Source organism: Gobius niger (genome assembly GCF_951799975.1).
Source record: "Gobius niger genome assembly, chromosome: 12".
Taxonomy (NCBI): Eukaryota; Metazoa; Chordata; class Actinopteri; order Gobiiformes; family Gobiidae; genus Gobius; species Gobius niger.
In genome coordinates this window covers 3,214,811-3,229,199 of record NC_136863.1, presented here as the reverse complement: position 1 = coordinate 3,229,199, position 14,389 = coordinate 3,214,811, and the positions used below count along the sequence as shown (strand labels likewise).

General features: G+C 44.0%; 1 protein-coding gene across 4 annotated transcripts in view; it reads right to left on the bottom strand.

Annotated features, from left to right (window-relative positions):
- Positions 1 to 365: 365 nt before the first annotated feature.
- Positions 366 to 14,389, bottom strand: part of eml4 (EMAP like 4) — a 34,370-nt gene continuing 20,346 nt past the window's right edge. For all 4 annotated transcript variants that reach the window (XM_079567422.1, XM_079567424.1, XM_079567423.1 and 1 more), the window contains 13 exons: positions 10,282 to 10,377; positions 9,519 to 9,653; positions 9,286 to 9,418; positions 7,645 to 7,793; positions 7,335 to 7,460; positions 5,830 to 5,961; positions 5,657 to 5,724; positions 4,714 to 4,802; positions 4,524 to 4,621; positions 4,337 to 4,424; positions 1,425 to 1,523; positions 971 to 1,101; positions 366 to 848 (listed from right to left, as the gene is read on the bottom strand). In XM_079567422.1, coding sequence (XP_079423548.1) covers positions 396 to 848; positions 971 to 1,101; positions 1,425 to 1,523; positions 4,337 to 4,424; positions 4,524 to 4,621; positions 4,714 to 4,802; positions 5,657 to 5,724; positions 5,830 to 5,961; positions 7,335 to 7,460; positions 7,645 to 7,793; positions 9,286 to 9,418; positions 9,519 to 9,653; positions 10,282 to 10,377 — 1,797 coding nt within the window. In that variant the 3' untranslated portion in view covers positions 366 to 395. The remainder of the gene's footprint in view (positions 849 to 970; positions 1,102 to 1,424; positions 1,524 to 4,336; positions 4,425 to 4,523; positions 4,622 to 4,713; positions 4,803 to 5,656; positions 5,725 to 5,829; positions 5,962 to 7,334; positions 7,461 to 7,644; positions 7,794 to 9,285; positions 9,419 to 9,518; positions 9,654 to 10,281; positions 10,378 to 14,389) is intronic.

Here is a 14,389-nt window from a genome sequence, read left to right as displayed (position 1 = left end):
TTGATTTCATTACTTGAGTAAAAAGTACAGATACTACTGGTCAAATATTACTCCAACAAAAGTGCAGTGTTGTTGAATTACTCCATAAAAGTAATCCAACTACTCATTACTGATTACAAACCTAGTTACTTTGTCATCCCTTAACCCCCGCCTTAACCAAGTGTATTCTCTCAAGTTCAGCTTTACCCAAATCTGAAAGCTCACAGCCAGAGCCATTGTAAGCTTTATTTGAAAGCTAAGACCTACAAAACTGATCTAAAATGATTTCTTTTGTCACTGTTGTTGCTATTTTGACACTTTTAGATTTGGGTAAAGCCAAACTGTGCTCGGTTCAGACGGCGGTTAAAGAGTCCGACCTGCGAGGACAAACGGGCGCAGCATCAGGGGGGGCGGGTCTAAGACGGCGGCGTGAGGGGGGGCGTCGGCTCCAGACTGTCCCTCAGACTCAGCGTGTCCGAGGTAGGCGGGGTCAGATCTGAGGTGGGCGGAGTCATGTCCGAGGTGGGCGGGACCAGGTCCAAGGTGGGCGGGACCAGGTCCAAGGTGGTCGGGGCCAGGTCCGGCTCTGGCTCCCCGTTGGCCGTCGGCTGGCTCGGCGCGGCGGTTTCCTTGGTAACGGAGGGAGGTTCCACGGTAACGGCAGCAGCAGGGGGCGGGGCAGCAGCAGCAGCAGCAGCAGCAGGGGGCGGGGCGAGCGGCTTGGGGGCGGGGCCTCCACTGCCTTCGACCAATCGCCACTGCAGGACGCTGGTGTCCTTCCCGCCGGTGGAGACCAGGTGACTGTCGTTGTGCAGGAAGCTCACGTTGGTCACATGACTGCTGTGGGCGCTGTACTTATGACTGGGAGCCTGCAACACAGAGCGGGTCAGAACCGGGGCAGAAGCGACACTCACCCGGGCCGTGCTGGGCCAGACCCGGGCCGAACGGCGGCCTGGACCGCGGCCTGGACCGCGGCCTGGACCGCACTGACCTTGGGAGTGCAGCAGGGGTAGGAGAACAGGTGAACTTTGCAGAAGTCGTCGGCGAGAGCGATGACGCGGCGGCTGTGGGACCGGACCAGCGCGTTGATGTCCGTGCCGTCAGAGCCTTCAGGCCACACCCCTGAGGAGGAGGAGGGGGCGGGGCAAAGGAGAGCGACGGATGGGAACAAAACCAACAGAAAGGTTAATGCTCGATAGTGATTCTGGAAGCGTCCACGTTCAGTCTGCAGGTCTGAACGTGGCCCCGATTTGTCTGAAAATATAAATTACCCCAACCTTAAAGGGATAATTCAGGATTTTTGACATAGGGTCTCATTTCCTAGCTATCCAGAGTGAGATATATACATTTGAAGAGCTACGTGGCGCTAGGCTAGTGCTAGGCTAGTGCAAGGCTAGTGCTGGGCTAGTGCAAGGCTAGCACATATCGATAGCAAAAGTACAAACCGAAGACGTGGAAGCCGAGGACGCAGGTGTACGTGGCCCAGTTCAGGTCTTTACAGTCGGAGCGGTTCCTGATCTGGGAACAGCCGTTTACCACGTCCCCTAAACGCACCACAGAGAGAGCTCAGATCAACAACAGCACATGAACGCACCACAGAGAGAGCTCAGATAAACAACAGCACATGAACGCACCACAGACATTTGATCTGAGGGAGTCAAAAGTTAAATTTCCCAAATTCTGTCAAAGAAAATTATTTTTGTGTCTTTCTAAAGGAACCTTTTAAACGTTTGGGTGTCATTATGGTTAGGTTGGGTATAGTTATGGTAGTTCGGGTATAGTTATGGGTAGTTTGAGTGTAGTTATGGGTGGTTTAGGTGTCATTATGGTTAGTTTGGGCATAGTTATGGTAGTTCGGGTAGCTCGGGTATAGTTATGGGTAGTTTGAGTGTCATTATGGTTAGTTTGGGTATAGTTATGGGTGGTTTGAGTGTAGTTTTGGGTGGTTTGTGTGTCATTATGGGCAGGTTGGGTATAGTTATAGGTAGTTTGGGTAGCTCGTGTATAGTTATGGTTAGTTTGGGTGTCATTATGTGTAGTTTGGGTATAGTTATGGTCAGTTTGTGCATAGTTATGGTAGTTCGGGTAGCTCGGGTATAGTTATGGTTAGTTTGGGTGTCATTATGTGTAGTTTGGATATAGTTATGGTAAGTTTGGGCATAGTTATGGGCACTTTGGGCATAGTTATGGTAGTTCGGGTAGCTAGGGGATAGTTATGGTTAGTTTGGGCATAGTTATGGTAGTTCGGGTAGCTCGGGTATAGTTATGGGTAGTTTGAGTGTCATTATGGTTAGTTTGGGTATAGTTATGGTAGTTCGGGTAGCTCGGGTATAGTTATGGGTAGTTTGAGTGTCATTATGGTTAGTTTGGGTTAGGGATGCACCGATACCGATACCAGTATCGGGTATCGGGCCGATACCACAGGCTTGTACTCATACTCGTACTCATTCATGAGGTCCCGATACCAGAAACCGATACCATTTGACGTGCGGTGAGCGCACCTACGAGGCGCACCTCTCAGCTGAGGAGAGAAGAAGCAACAAACTGGAGAATTCTTTAATGGAAATACAATAATCCACATAGAGCTGACTTTATTACAGACGACACTCCCTAAACCAGAGTCTGAGCTGGATTTAACCAGAGCTAAATGTTGTTATTGCTGCAGCGTCTGCAGTGTTTACAACATACAAGCTAACGTTGCTAACTCGCGGCTAGCGCAGTTTTGGCCATTCTGACGCCGTTTTATGCCCAAGGGTTTATTCATCTGAAAAACTAACCCAGCGACTAAAAAGTCCTCAGAAAATCCAAATTAAAGACATACAGCATGTCCATATTGAGCGAAAATGAGCTGCAGCAGAACAATGAAAACGCTGTAGCTTCTCGCTAAGTTGCTACAGAACACACGAGAAAATCTACAGAAGTTGAAGTAAAGACAAAAAGTAACATCTCAATACTATTGTTAAATAGAAATACATGAATAAAGCACAGGCATTGGGGAGCTGTTGGACATGGGCTTTTCTGTCTATGATGGACAGTGCAATAAAAATTTAAAATTATATTGAATGAAAATAAAAATAATTAAATAAATGGCATCAGCACAATTCTAATAACTGCTCTTAAATGTGTAGCCTACTTAAGGAAATGTAAATGAGTAAATTTGCTAATTACAAACCAACCTGCTGTGAAAAAAGTAAGAATGTTGAAGAAAATGCCTTGTACTCGTATCGGTATTCGGTATCGGCGAGTACTTAAATCCAAGTACTCGTACTCGTATCGGTTTTAGAAAAAGTGGTATCGGTGCATCCCTAGTTTGGGTATAGTTATGGTAGTTCGGGTAGCTCGGGTATAGTTATGGTTAGTTTGGGCATAGTTATGGTAGTTCGGGTAGCTCGGGTATAGTTATGGGTAGTTTGAGTGTCATTATGGTTAGTTTGGGTGTAGTTATGGTAGTTCGGGTAGCTCGGGTATAGTTATGGGTAGTTTGAGTGTCATTATGGTTAGTTTGGGTGTAGTTATGGGTGGTTTGAGTGTTGTTTTGGGTGGTTTGTGTGTCATTATGGGCAGGTTGGGTATAGTTATGGTAGTTTGGGTAGCTCGTGTATAGTTATGGTTAGTTTGGGTGTCATTATGTGTAGTTTGGGTATAGTTATGGTCAGTTTGTGCATAGTTATGGTAGTTCGGGTAGCTAGGGGATAGTTATGGTTAGTTTGGGCATAGTTATGGTAGTTCGGGTAGCTCGTGTATAGTTATGGGTAGTTTGGGTGTCATTATGTGTAGTTTGGGTATAGTTATGGTCAGTTTGTGCATAGTTATGGTAGTTCGGGTAGCTAGGGGATAGTTATGGTTAGTTTGGGCATAGTTATGGTAGTTCGGTTAGCTCGGGTATAGTTATGGTTAGTTTGGGTGTCATTATGTGTAGTTTGGGTATAGTTATGGTTAGTTTGGGCATAGTTATGGTAGTTCGGGTAGCTCGGGTATAGTTATGGGTAGTTTAGGTGTCATTATGGGTGGTTTGGGCATAGTTATGGGTAGTTTGAGTGTAGTTTTGGGTGGTTTGAGTGTCATTATGGTTAGCTTGTGTGTCAGTATGGGCAGTTTGGGCATAGTTATGGGTAGTTTGGGTGTAGTTATGGTAGTTCGGGTAGCTCGGGTATAGTTATGGTAGTTCGGGTAGCTAGGGGATAGTTATGGTAGTTTGGATGTCATTATGTGTAGTTTGGGTATAGTTATGGTCAGTTTGGGTATAGTTATGGGTAGTTTGGGTGTAGTTATGGTCAGTTTGGGCATAGTTATGGGCAGTTCGGGTATAGTTATGGTCAGTTCGGGTATAGTTATGGGTAGTTTGAGTGTCTCTCACAGTAGAGGATCTCGTAGTCCCCGGAGTTGGACATGATGAAGGCGTTGTCCGGAGACCAGTCCAGATGAGTGATGTAACTCGAGTGTCCCTGAAACAGAGACAGAGTCAGGACACGAGGACACAAGGACAGAGCTGTAGTAGTAGTAGTAGTACTAGTAATAATAGTAGTAATAGTAGTAGTACTCACAGAGCACTTGTTGTAGCGGCTGTACTTGCGCCCGTTGTCGGAGACGGTGTACAGATAGATGAAGTTGTCATGAGAGCCGACGGCCAACAGGGCGCCGTCTGCAGCAGAGCATCATGGGAAATACAGAGTTAGTGTGTATGTGTGTGATACTCTGTGTGTTACCCAGTGTGTGGTACTCTCGGGTACGTACCGACAGAGTACCTCATGACCGACAGCTGCTCGTTTCCGTCGGTGTGAATCGCCACGAGGTCGGTGCTCTCGGCGTCCAGCACGTACCACCTGCAGAAACAAACCGCTTAAGCCCTGACGCCAGAATTACTCATTAACCCCTTAACTCCCACCTGAACCCAGCACATTTTCTCTAGTTTGGCTTTACCCCAATCTAAAAGCCTCTGGAAAAAAGGTGAGAAAATAGCGACAGAACTGAGACGAAAACAATGATGAAGATGTGACAAAAAAGTGAGAAAACTTAGACAAAAAAATGACAAAAATGTGACAAAAATGTGACAAAAAATTGACAAAAAATGATGAAAAAGTGGCAAAAATGTCTCAAAAATTGACCCAAAAAAAAGGCAAAAAATTAAAAATAAAACAAAAACAAAAAAAAGACTAAAAATTGACAAAAAATGATGAAAAAAGTGGCAAAAATGTGACAAAAAATTGACAAAAAAATGACAGAAAATGTACAAAAAATGTACGAAAAATGTACGAAAAAATGATGAAAAAGTGGCAAAAATGTCAAAAAAAATTACTATTTGACAAAAAAATTCAAAAAAGTTACAAAAATGAGATGAAAACCCCCTAAAAAAATGATGGGAAAAAATCTGATGACGTGAGGAAAAAGAGCCATTTAGATGAGTTTTGTAGATCTTAGCTTTCAAATGAGGCGTTACACTGGCCTGCAGGATTTGGGTAAAGCTGAACTGGAGAAAATGTTCTCGGTTCAGGCGGGAGTTAAGATGTTAATTACTGGTAAAACTAAGATATTTAGATTCAATAAATGCACATGCAGGTTTGTGTTAACTTACAGCAAGAAAGTTACAAAAGAATGAAAAGGAGTTTCATCTTAAAATATTCCTTCAACAGCATCAACACTTCCTGCTTTCGACAGTAGGACCTAAACTTATACTCACTTCCCGGAGTGTGTCCCGATGGCCACCACGGATCCACTCGGGTGAAAGTCTGCGCAGTGTCCGTGCTCCTGCAACAAACTCAGATTAGCCCGGATGCCCTACCGGTGTGTCCCAGATGCCCTCCCTCCCGGTGTGTCCCGGTGTGTCAGAGCGACCCGGATGCCCTCCCGTACCTCCAGGCTGCGGCTCCACTTCAGCCGATGCTCCGCTGAGTCCCAGAGACAGACGAGGCGATCCTGGGCGCAGGTCAGGAACAGGTCCCTGCTCGGGTGAGACGCCAGGCCCCACAGCTCGTCCGTGTGTCCCTGAACGCACCACGGGGAGAACGGGGTCAGTGAACGCCTCGCAGAGAGGGGGAGGAGTCAGTGAGCGTCCCACAGAGAGGGGGAGGAGTCAGTGAGCGCCTCGCAGAGAGGGGGAGGAGTCAGTGAGCGCCTTGCAGAGAGGGGGAGGAGTCAGTGAACGCCTCACAGAGAGGGGGAGGAGTCAGTGAACGCCTCACAGAGAGGGGGAGGAGTCAGTGAGCGCCTCGCAGAGAGGGGGAGGAGTCAGTGAACGACTCACAGAGAGGGGGAGGAGTCAGTGAGCGTCCCACAGAGAGGGGGAGGAGTCAGTGAACGCCTCGCAGAGAGGGGGAGGAGTCAGTGAGCGTCCCACAGAGAGGGGGAGGAGTCAGTGAGCGCCTCGCAGAGAGGGGGAGGAGTCAGTGAGCGCCTTGCAGAGAGGGGGAGGAGTCAGTGAACGCCTCACAGAGAGGGGGAGGAGTCAGTGAACGCCTCACAGAGAGGGGGAGGAGTCAGTGAGCGCCTCGCAGAGAGGGGAGGAGTCAGTGAACGACTCACAGAGAGGGGGAGGAGTCAGTGAGCGCCTCGCAGAGAGGGGGAGGAGTCAGTGAGCGCCTTGCAGAGAGGGGGAGGAGTCAGTGAACGCCTCACAGAGAGGGGGAGGAGTCAGTGAACGCCTCACAGAGAGGGGGAGGAGTCAGTGAGCGCCTCGCAGAGAGGGGGAGGAGTCAGTGAACGACTCACAGAGAGGGGGAGGAGTCAGTGAGCGTCCCACAGAGAGGGGGAGGAGTCAGTGAACGCCTCGCAGAGAGGGGGAGGAGTCAGTGAGCGTCCCACAGAGAGGGGGAGGAGTCAGTGAGCGCCTCGCAGAGAGGGGGAGGAGTCAGTGAGCGCCTTGCAGAGAGGGGGAGGAGTCAGTGAGCGTCCCACAGAGAGGGGGAGGAGTCAGTGAACGCCTCGCAGAGAGGGGGAGGAGTCAGTGAGCGTCCCACAGAGAGGGGGAGGAGTCAGTGAGCGCCTCGCAGAGAGGGGGAGGAGTCAGTGAGCGCCTTGCAGAGAGGGGGAGGAGTCAGTGAACGCCTCACAGAGAGGGGGAGGAGTCAGTGAACGCCTCACAGAGAGGGGGAGGAGTCAGTGAACGCCTCGCAGAGAGGGGGAGGAGTCAGTGAACGCCTCGCAGAGAGGGGGAGGAGTCAGTGAGCGCCCCGCAGAGAGGGGGAGGAGTCAGTGAGCGTCCCACAGAGAGGGGGAGGAGTCAGTGAACGCCTCGCAGAGAGGGGGAGGAGTCAGTGAGCGCCCAACAGAGAGGGGGAGGAGTCAGTGAGCGCCCCACAGAGAGGGGGAGGAGTCAGTGAGCGCCCCACAAAGAGGGGGAGGAGTCAGCGTTGTCGTACCTGGACCTCCACAGTGAAGCCGTCGGTGAAGGTTCCTCTGAGGATGAAGTTCTTGGAGGTTCCCACCAAAACCTCGTCTCCTTTTCCCTCAGCCACGGCTCGGATACTCCCATACTGATCCGGGACCTGTTCAAAGAAGGAATGTCACACACAAGTCCAAAACCTGAAATAAATGGGTCACTGAAAGATCAAACACTAATACCAATCATTTTACATTAAAAGTTGCATAATTCCTACTGTTTAATTCATAAAACCTCCCGTTGCCTTCAATAGACCTCAGCAAAGGCTTTGGTAAAAGCGTTTACGTCACCTCGATCTCTCTGTCCGGGCGCAGCTCGTGGTCCCACAGAACGACGCGGTGGTCCTTGGAGCCGCCGCTCAGAACGGCGCCCCCTCTGGTCTCACTCAGACAGAACACACTGCCCTCGTGCGCTTTCACCTGCCGCACAATCTGGAACGCTACGGACAAACCATCACAAGAAACGGTCACAGACGGGTCAGCGCGGACCACAATGCACTGGGAGGGAGGGAGGACGACAGAAGGTCCCAAATAGATCACAGGTTTGATTCCCACCTGTGGAGTTTGCATGTTCTCCTTGTGGCTGTGTATGGTTTCCCCAATCACTAAAAACATGTACAATAGGTACCCTCCTGGGCAAGGACTCCTGTCTTTTTGTTGGACTTGTTTAACCTCTTAACTCCCGCCTGAACCAAGAGCATTTTCTCCAGTTCAGCTTTACCCAAAGTGTAACGCCTCAATTGAAAACTAAGATCTACAAAACTCATCTAAATGGATCTTTTTCTTCACATCATCACATTTTTTACATCTTTTTTTTTGGGAGGGGGGGGGTTTCAACTCATTTTTGTAACTTTTTTGTCACATTTTTTGTCACATTTTTTGGTCTTTTTTCGTTAAATGGTTTTGTAGAGCCCAATATCACAACAGAAGTGGCCTCACAGCTGCACCGAACATCAAGGCAATAAAACAGAGCAATAAATATGACAATGTAAAGTTCAGGTGAATCCAGGCAAATATAATGTCCAATAGGAGGCAGCGACGAGCGGCGTGGGCGTCCCCCGTCCTTAGACTCTCCAGCACGGCGAGGACAAACTCAAAAACCCGGCAGGAGAAAAGAGAAACCTTGGGGAGAACCACAGAAGGAGAGATCCACTCCCATGGACGGACAGACTATAGAGACCCAGGGCGATTTTGTCATTTTTTGTAAATTTTTTGGCTTTTTTGTAATTTTTTTGTCACATTTTTTTGTCTTTTTTTAGTCATTTTTTGTCACATTTTTTGTCATTTTTTTGTACATTTTTTTGCTTTTTTTGGGCTTTTTGTCATTTTTTTTGTGTCATTTTTTTGTCAATTTTTTATCACATTTTTTTGTCATTTTTTGTGTCTTTTTTGTCATTTTTTTGTCACATTTTTGTCAAATTTTTTGGTCAATTTTTGTCATTTTTTTGGCTTTTTTGTCACATTTTTGTCATTTTTTGGCACTTCTTTATCAAAGTTTTCTCACTTTTTTGTCACATCTTCATAATTGTTTTCGTCTCAGTTTTGTCACTATTTTCACACCTTTTTTCCAGAAGCTTTCGGATTGGGGTAAAGCCAAACTGGAGAAAATGTGCTCGGTTCAGGTGGGAGTTAAGGGGTTAAATAAAGAAAAAACAAAATGTCTTTTCAATAATATAAAAAACAGAGCTTATTTCCTATTAAGGAATACTGTATTGTCCTCGTAAATGTGGAGCCAGGCTGACGCTCAGAAACACCTGGCTGGAGGATTCACCCTATTGTACATGTTTTTAGTGGTGGGGGAACATGCAAACTCCACAGAAAGGAGGGATCCAGGTGGGAATCGAACCCGGGACCTCTTAGCTGAAGCACGAGCGCTAACACGACTTTCTTTATGCGGAGGGGGCGTGTCCTGCGGAGGGGGGCGTGTCTTACCTCTCAGTCCTTTGGAGGTGGGCGTGTCCGCGGCTCGGGTCCAGACCAATAGGATTCCTCCGGAGTCGCCCGTTAAAATGTCTCCGTTTCTGAGGAACGCCACGCACTGAACGAACTTCGGCTTCTCGTATTTCTGAACAAACAAGAAACAACGCTTAGTCACAGTCAAAAATGTATTTCATCAAGTTTTCAATGAGGTTTCGACTTCATTGTGGATTATTGATCATATTTACCCCGAATATTCCCTGTTTTCGCTGCAAACTGTTGCCGCTCCACGTCCAGAAGAAAATGTGCGATTTTCCACAAGTGACGATGGAGGCGGAGTCAGTGGGATGAAACTCCACCCCCAGCACCACCTCATTGGTCGTCTGCGCAAACGTATGACATCATCAGCATTCACAAGAAACACGTAATGAAGAACTTTAAAGGGGGGGTATTATGCAAAATTGACTTTTTCAAGCTTTCCATCATGTTATTCTGTCACTCCCTCATTAAAAACATGCCTGAAGTGTTGCCTTGGCACATTCACGTATTTCTGAGTAATCTGTAAAAACTCTGATGGCGGCCATTTTAGGGATAGGTTTGCCTGAGTCCTCCGAGGAACGCCCCCACCTCCTGGAGACGCCTCCGAGCTTTCGTCACCAGCCGAGTAACCAACCACTGCTCCTCAGCAGGACCCCCTCCCCACTGATGCCACAGACAGCGTGTGGAGGGGGCGTGTCTAAAGGCTCAGAGGTTCTTAAAGAGACAGAGGCCTATTTCAAGACATTCACGACAGCCATTTTGAGAGAGACATTTTATACAAGGCAGTTATTCTAATTTACTGCATTTACAGACCAACAGAAGGTTTGGTCATCATTGTAGTGTGATATAGACTGGTGCTATGGGACTGAGAAAAGCACAATACCCCCTCTTTAACAATAATCCATATCTAAACATGGTATTTCACTTTACAAGCTTGAGTTAACAAACGAGAGAGACGGCTGAAGCACTAACCTTGATCTCAGCGACTTTGCTTTTACGGTTCCAGTCCCAGACAGTCAACATGTGATCGTTACAGTCGTCCACCACGGCCAAGTGCACTCCAGAGTCCTACAGAGGAGAGCAGGAGGCCAGGAGAGGAGGAAAAAGGAGAGGAGGGGAGACGAGGAGAGAGGAAACGAGGAGATGAAGGGAGAGGAGGAGACAAGATGAGGTGAGAAGGAGATAAGGAGACGAGAGGAGGGAGGACACAAGGAGAGGACATGAGGTCAGAGGCTGAGGGCAGAGCAGATCCAGGTTAGAACCAGTTTGTTTCATTTATTACATAGATAATACATAAATAAAATGTGTGCAGTTCCGCTTTGGATGTCAACATGTTTGTTGTAAAGAAAGTTGTTCGGCAGCCATCTTTGTACAAAGCCATGTGTGCTAAAACCATTCAGCCCCATTCACTGTAATGGTCCCGAGTCGTCTGTGAAGTTTACATGGCTGCACAGACTCCTCCTACGCAGCCTGGTCCTTTAACCCCTTAACTCCCACCTGAACCGAGCACATTTTCTCCAGTTTGGCTTTACCCCAGTCCAAAAGCTTCTGGAAAAAAGCTGTGAAAATAACAACAAAACGGAGACGAAAACAATGATGGAAATGTGAGAAAAAAGTTAGAAAACATTGACAAAAAATTGATGAAAAATTGATGAAAAAGTGGCAAAAATGTCACAAAAATGTCACAATAAATTGACAAAAATTGACGAAAAAATGACAAAAATCGGACAAAAAATGACAAAAATGTGACAAAAAAATGACAAAATGTGACAAAAATGTGACAAAAAAATCACAAAAATGTGATAAAAATGTGACAAAAATGTGACAAAAAAATCACAAAAATGTGACAAAAATGTGACAAAAAAATCACAAAAATGTGACAAAAAAATGACAAAAAATGTGACAAAAATGTGACAAAAAATGACAAAAACGTGACAAAAAAATGACAAAATGTGACAAAAATGTGACAAAAAAATCACAAAAATGTGATAAAAATGTGACAAAAATGTGACAAAAAATCACAAAAATGTGACAAAAATGTGACAAAAAATGACAAAAATGTGACAAAATGTGACAAAAAAATGACAAAAAATGTGACAAAAATGTGACAAAAAATGACAAAAATGTGACAAAAAAATGACAAAATGTGACAAAAATGTGACAAAAAAATCACAAAAATGTGATAAAAATGTGACAAAAATGTGACAAAAAATCACAAAAATGTGACAAAAATGTGACAAAAAAATCACAAAAATGTGACAAAAAAATGACAAAAAATGTGACAAAAATGTGACAAAAAATGACAAAAACGTGACAAAAAAATGACAAAATGTGACAAAAATGTGACAAAAAAATCACAAAAATGTGATAAAAATGTGACAAAAATGTGACAAAAAATCACAAAAATGTGACAAAAATGTGACAAAAAATGACAAAAATGTGACAAAATGTGACAAAAAAATGACAAAAAATGTGACAAAAATGTGACAAAAAATGACAAAAATGTGACAAAAAAATGACAAAATGTGACAAAAATGTGACAAAAAAATCACAAAAATGTGATAAAAATGTGACAAAAATGTGACAAAAAAATCACAAAAATGTGACAAAAATGTGACAAAAAATGACAAAAATGTGACAAAATGTGACAAAAAAATGACAAAAAAATGACAAAAAATGTGACAAAAATGTGACAAAAATGTGACAAAAAATGACAAAAAATGACAAAAATGTGACAAAAAAATGACAAAAATGTGACAAAAATTTGACAAAAATGTGACAAAAAAATGACAAAAATGTGACAAAAAAATGACAAAAATGTGACAAAAATGTGACAAAAAAATGACAAAAAAATGACAAAAATGTGACAAAAATTTGACAAAAAAATGACAAAAATGTGACAAAAATGTGACAAAAAAATGACAAAAAAATGACAAAAATGTGACAAAAATGTGACAAAAAAATGTCAAAAATGTGACACAATGTGACAAAAAAAAGTAACAAAAACGTGACAAAATTGACAAAAAATGTGATTAAAAAATGACCAAAAAGTTACAAAAATGAGTTGAATACCCAACAATAAAATGATGGAAAAAAAAAAGTGATGACGTGAGGAAAAAGATCCTCTTGGTTCAGGCGGGAGTTAAGAGGTTAACAAGACATAGTAGAGTGCACACTGGGGAGAAGCCTTTTCACTGTCAGGTCTGTGAGATGAGATTTACAGATTCCTCTAGCCTCACTGTAGGAGCCAAAATGTCTCCCAGCCTGTAGGGGGCGCTGGTGAACTTGATTAAATGCTAGATTTCCCTACAAAAGGGGCCTAATCAGTGACCCAGGTGCTGCTGGCTTTCGAGGTAAACTATTTCTTACCGTGTGGACATCTTATGCTGTGCTTGGAAATAAAGGAATGGGTCACAGGGGCCAAAAAAGCACATTGTTGGACTGTTTTTAGTGGAGACGAGCGTTGGGGAAACCTTAAAAAGTCAGGAGGCGACCAGCAAAGGGCCGTCTCGCCTCTACACTCAAGACGCACAGAAGAACACACACAAAAGAGAAACCTTACAGCTGTCAGGCCTGTGAGATGAGATTTACAGATCCCTCTAACCTCACGACACACAGAAGAACACACACAGGGGAGAAACCTTTCAGCTGTCAGGCCTGTGAGATGAGATTTACAGATCTCTCTAACCTCACGACGCACAGAAGAACACACACAGGGGAGAAACCTTACAGCTGTCAGGCCTGTGAGATGAGATTTACAGATCTCTCTATCCTCACGACGCACAGAAGAACACACACACAGGGAGAAACCTTTCAGCTGTCAGGCCTGTGAGATGAGATTTACAGATCCCTCTAGCCTCACGACACACAGAAGAACACACACAGGGGAGAAACCTTTCAGCTGTCAGGCCTGTGAGATGAGATTTACAGATCCCTCTAGCCTCACGACACACAGAAGAACACACACAGGGAGAAACCTTACAGCTGTCAGGCCTGTGAGATGAGATTTACAGATCCCTCTAGCCTCACGACACACAGAAGAACACACACAGGGGAGAAACCTTACAGTTGATCCGTTTGTGAGAAAAGATTTGCCAGAAAAGACTCTCTCACAAAACGCATGAGCACTCACTGAATTTGAAGTAACACCAAACATTTATAAAACTACATTCACATCCTCATTTGATCAGGGTTTCCTGTTTAATATTGTGCGTTGCTGACTTTTAATGTTCTTCATTTCTGAGCGAGGTCGTTTTTGTTTTCATCGCCTTGTGAAGCAGTGATTTATATCGTTTGAATCGACCTAGAATGTTGTTTAAATTCTGCTTCTGATTTTTTCCTCAAAGTTATTTGTTGCTTTAAATATGTAAATATGTTGAACCTCTTCACTCCCACCTGAACCGAGCACATTCACTCCAGTTTGGCTTTACCCAAATCTAAAAGAGTATGAAAACGCAACAAAAATGAGTCAAAAAGGGACAAAAGAGCAAAAGTTAAAAAAGGGGGAGGGGAAAATGTGACAAAATGCAATAAAAAAAAATCCAGAAAGAGCAATAAAAAAGTGACAAAAACTCATAAAAAAATGTCAAAAAGTCAGAAAAGAGCAACAAAAATGTGAGAAAAACTCAACAAAAAATGCAACAAAAAAGTGACAAAAAATGACAAAAAAGTGACAAAAAAAAAGACAAAAAAATGACAAAAATGTGACAAAAAAATGACAAAAAATTGACAAAAATGAGACAAAAAATGTGACAAAAAATTGACAAAAATGTGACAAAAAAATACAAAAAATTGACAAAAATGCGACAAAAAAATACAAAAAATTGACAAAAATGAGACAAAAAATGTGACAAAAAATGACAAAAAAGTGACAAAAAAAAGACAAAAAATTGACAAAAATGCGACAAAAAAATGACAAAAATGTGACAAAAAAAAGACAAAAAATGTGACAAAAAAATACAAAAAATTGACAAAAATGCGACAAAAAATTGACAAAAATGTGACAAAAAATGTGACAAAAAATTGACAAAAATGTGACAAAAAAATACAAAAAATGTGACAAAAAATGACAAAAAAGTGA